Source organism: Ictalurus furcatus, chromosome 14 (assembly GCF_023375685.1).
Source record: "Ictalurus furcatus strain D&B chromosome 14, Billie_1.0, whole genome shotgun sequence".
Classification (NCBI taxonomy): Eukaryota; Metazoa; Chordata; class Actinopteri; order Siluriformes; family Ictaluridae; genus Ictalurus; species Ictalurus furcatus.
Window position 1 is genome coordinate 21067614 of NC_071268.1, and position 4745 is coordinate 21072358.

The window sequence follows — 4745 nt, forward strand, 5'->3', positions numbered from 1 at the left end:
GGCCGTGTGTGTGCGGAGTTTGCATGTTCTCCCCGTGCTGTGGGGGTTTCCTCCGGGTACTCCGGTTTCCTCCCCCAGTCCAAAGACATGCATGGTAGGCTGATTGGCGTGTCTAAAGTGTCCGTAGTGTATGAATGGGGTGTGTGAGTGTGTATGTGATTGTGCCCTGCGATGGACTGGCACCCTGTCCAGGGTGTACCCGGCCCTGTGCCCGATGTTCCCTGGGATAGGCTCCAGGTTTCCCCGTGACCCTGAAGAAGGAGTAAGCAGTAGAAGATGGATGGATGGATGGATGGATGAATAATAATAATAATAATAATGAAATACACCATATGACCAAAAGTATGTGGACGTCTTGCCAATCGCACCCATGTGTGCTTATTGAGCATCGCATTTCAGATTGAGTTCCTGTTTTTTGTTAGAGTGACCTCCACTCTTCTGGAAAAACTTTTCACTGGATTTTGGATCGTGCTTCTGGGGATTTGTGTTCATTCAGCCCAAGGGTATTATTGAGCTCAAGCACTGATGTCAAGAGAGGAGGTCTGGGGTGCAGTCAGAGTTACAGTTCATCCCAAAGGTGTTCAGTGGGGTTGAGGTCAGGGATCTGTGCAGGACAGTCGAGTTCTTCCACTCCAACCTTGGCAAACAATGTCTTTATGGACTTTGCTTTATGCACAAGGGGATTGTCATGCTGGAAGATGTTTTGGGCCTCTTAGTTCCAGTAAAGAGAAATATTAATGCTACAGCATACAGATATGTTCTAGACAATTGTGTGCTTCCAACCTTGTGGCAACAGTTTGGGGGAAATCCACATATGGGTGTGATGGGTGAATGTTATGTTTATGACTACATACCTGACTATGATGGATAACACATGTAGAATTCATCCATCCATCCATTTTCTGCACTGCTTATCCTACACAGGGTCATGGGGAGCCTGGAGCCTATCCCAGGGTACTCTGGCACAAGGTGGGGGACACCCTGGACGGGGTGCAAACCCATCGCAGGGCACAATCACACACACACTCACACACCCATTAAACATATGTGCAGGTGCATATCAAAAAATTTGAATATCGTGGAAAAGTTAATTTTTTTTAATGGTATTACTGTGCTTGATTGGCCATCCAACTCGCCTGACCTGAACCCATAGAGAATCTATGAGAGACACCAGACCCAACAATACAGACGAGCTGAAGGCCGCTATCAAAGCAACCTGGACTTTCAGAACACCTCAGCAGTGCCACAGACTGATTGCCTCCATGCCATGCCTCATTGATGCAGGAATTCGTGTAAAAGTAGCCAAGACCAAGTATCGAGTGCATAAATTAACATACTTTCATAAATTCTTTATTGTAATATTTTGAGATACTGGATTTTCGATTTGCATGAGCTGTAAGCCGTAATCATCAAGATTAAAACAAAAAAAAGGCTTGAAATATTTCACTTTATGTTTAAGGAATCTAGAATATATGAAATTTCCACAATTAACTTTTCCACGATATTCTAATTTTTTGAGATGCACCTGTATAATCATATAGGAATATGATATTTCATCTAATTTCTTCTACTGGATTCATGCCATGTTTGCTATTCAAAGAATTAACAAAAAAAGTTTTAACATGTTTATTGAAACAACAACAAAACACCAACCTCATGCTTCTGTCATCTGTCCTTTTGTGTAATTTGTACTTTGATTGGACAATGAGTGCACAGACGATCAACTTTTGGTTCCTCCTCCAAACATATTTTTGGGCAAAAAAGTGATATAATAAATTATCCACCTTGACTGCATTTACAACACCCACAACTGTGTAATCACCTGGCACAACTGTCACTGTTAGGCTGCATGAATCTACAGTCTGAGCTAGAAAGAAATCAGCCCTAACCTCACTTCATCATATCATTCTGTGTATTATTTTCACAATCACTGGAGGTGGTATGGCACATGATTCCACAAAAATCCAAAATAATATATCTTAAGAAATTTGCAAACAAATAATCTGATATTGATGCCAAAAATGAAATATTCTACTGATTTCTCTGCTAGTCCATTTATACCAGCAATCTCGGTCCTTACTCCTGTGATTACATAATTTTTATATTAATTTCATTGCGGTTACTAAATCATTCATAGAATTTTACTGAAGATAAATAACTGAATAATAAACTGGATCATAAGGTGTTCAATTGCAACAAATTATATCTGGAGACTTGTTGAAAGAGCACATGATAAACAGAGCCACACATTTGAGATTATCCTCTCTCTCACACAGAAGGGACAAGTCCTGCAATATGGAGTTCAGGCCAATGCCCTAAACAACACAGAGGAATCCTGAGGAGAGCTGTGTTCTCTGAGCAGCAGAGGAGAGAACTTGAGAAAATGTTCCGCAGACAGAAATATATCAGCAAGACAGATCGCAACCGACTGGCCACAGATCTCTGTCTGAAGGAAACACAGGTGAAACACACCGTAGCCTGCTTCCTATATAGCTAAATGCCTACACTTGTGTGCATTATGGTGTGTGTGTGTGTGTGTGTGTGTGTGTGTGTGTGTGTGTGTGTGTGTGTGTGTGTGTGTGTGTGTGTGTGTGTGTGATGTCTCACGTTAAATCAGTACAGATGTTCTGTCCTTTTTCATTAACATTTTCTGGTATATATTATTGAAATATCTTGCTGTACAAATTTAGAAATATTTGTATACAGCTTCAATTGCTTCTGTTGTCAATATCTAATGGTTATCTCAATATTTGATTCCTTAGTGGTTAGCATGTTTGCCTCACTCCTCCAGGTTGGGGGTTCGAATCCCGCCTCCGCCCTGTGTGCGCAGAATTGACATTCTTTCCCCGTGCTTCGGGGAGTTTCCTCCGGGGACTCTGGTTTACTCCCCCAGTACAAAGACATGCGTTGTAGGCTGACTGGCATTTCCAAATTGTCTGTAGTGTGTGAATGTGTCCAGGATGTCCCCTGCCTGGTGTCCCATGTTCCCTGGGATAGACTCCAGGCTCCCTCGTGTAGGATAAGCAGTACATAAAATGGATGGATGGATTTGATTGTGTTTATGTGGGATATTGGAATATGACTTGAAAATTGTATATAATAATAATAATAATAATAATAATAATAAATTTTGGTGATTGAACTTGTATTCAGTTCATGCAGCGTGTCTCTCTTCACACAAGACGCTTCATAAATTATTCTCTAATGATTTCTCAACTGTTAAGTGGAATTGATGAAGCCTTTTGGATGAAAGTCATAACTCTTCATGAGTTCAATACAGGTGCAGTCATTAGGACTTACATGGCCTGAATGACTAAAAGCTTTCACAGACATATTTTAAGAGTAAAATGACAAATCCTTGGAAACCACAGATCTCTGATATCTAATATTATTATGTTTAATGTGGCACTCTTCAGCACTGGTTTAGTATACTGCTATGAAATCTACAAATCTTAAACAGTCATGTTTAAATGGTTGTATTAAAAATAAAAATAAAAATACAGACCTCCACTACAACATTTGTAATAAAGTGCCTTTTTAAGAGTGCACACTGAGGTTTATTTTATCTATTTTTTAGTTTGTAAACTGCATGACTTACGTATACTGTTTATCCTGTTCTAGGTAAAGATCTGGTTTCAGAACCGCAGAATGAAGTGGAGGAACTCAAAGGAGAGAGAAAGCCTGAGCTCACGGCCACCTATGGAAGAGCTCCTGCTTAGGAGCGTCCCAGAAAAAGGAGAAATGGCGCATACACAAACATTCCCCAGAGTAGAGCGTCACACATCCCAAACACATGCTGACAAACACTTGAGAGATCACACACATCTGGCTGCTAACAATGTTCAGAGATAAGTGATGTGTACACTTCAGTCAAATCTTTTTGAACACTTGGAGTTTGTTTAAATAGCGCCACATTACTATTAGTATCACACAGAAAAAGGAGAAAAATGAAACAAGTGTTCCACCAGAGACACCTAAATCTTTATTTTTTTTTTAAAGGACTTATTAACTCTCAGATCCTAATGGGAACCATAAGAAAATTAAGCCTACAGATGAAAGATTCTGTGCTAGTATGACTGTGTAGTATGCTACAATATTAGTGATCAAGGTAAAGATTGCTCTCATTAACATAATTTTAGAGTGTTTATGAAGACACCACTGTTTAACCTCTCAAAAGCCCCACTTATTTTTCAGTTATTCATCTAGAAAAGCAATACAACATTATTCAGCCTTCAGGGCGAATTATTCAGTAACTAGAGTAAACCTAACAGGAGAGGTATCTAGTTACAAGAAAGGACTGTAAGTCTGAACCCAAAAATGCTCAAATATACAGTGTTCAAAAATGCTTGACTATCAGAATATATGCATCCATATATATCTTCCTCCATTAATTTCCAGGAAAATACTTAATACATGACTAATACTTAAGAAAGATGTGGATGATACATGCATTAAAACATACAACTGAAATTTTGTCATTTGTAAATATGTTTTTCCAGAAGGTGCTCTGACAGCCAAAGCTGACCTAATTTCTGTTTTCATTTATTACTTTTTTGGTCATAAATATTGCCTGTTGTATATGACTGTATAAATTTGATGAGTATTATTTGCAAACTAATTCAATACTTACAATGTTTTTGTTTTTTTTGTTTTTTTTAAACTGACAAATAAAATGTAATTCTTTTGTGGCTATTTGTGAATAGTAAAATTGCTAATATGCTCACAGTGATTTGCTACAAAACAAA

The 4745-nt window shown here is 38.8% G+C and overlaps 1 protein-coding gene across 1 annotated transcript; it reads left to right on the top strand.

The window, feature by feature from the left end:
• The first annotated feature begins 823 nt into the window (after positions 1–823).
• dbx2 (developing brain homeobox 2) lies at positions 824–4276 on the top strand. The gene is made up of 3 exons (XM_053640905.1): positions 824–827; positions 2277–2461; positions 3622–4276. Exons 1-3 carry the CDS (start codon positions 824–826, stop codon positions 3850–3852), a joined length of 420 nt encoding a protein of 139 aa, XP_053496880.1. The 3' UTR covers positions 3853–4276.
• Positions 4277–4745: the final 469 nt, after the last annotated feature.

Excerpts from the sequence above, each read along its gene's own strand:
- dbx2 (XM_053640905.1), top strand. Across the intron at positions 2,462-3,621 it reads TCTGTCTGAAGGAAACACAG|GTAAAGATCTGGTTTCAGAA; the intron begins GTGAAACACACC and ends ATCCTGTTCTAG.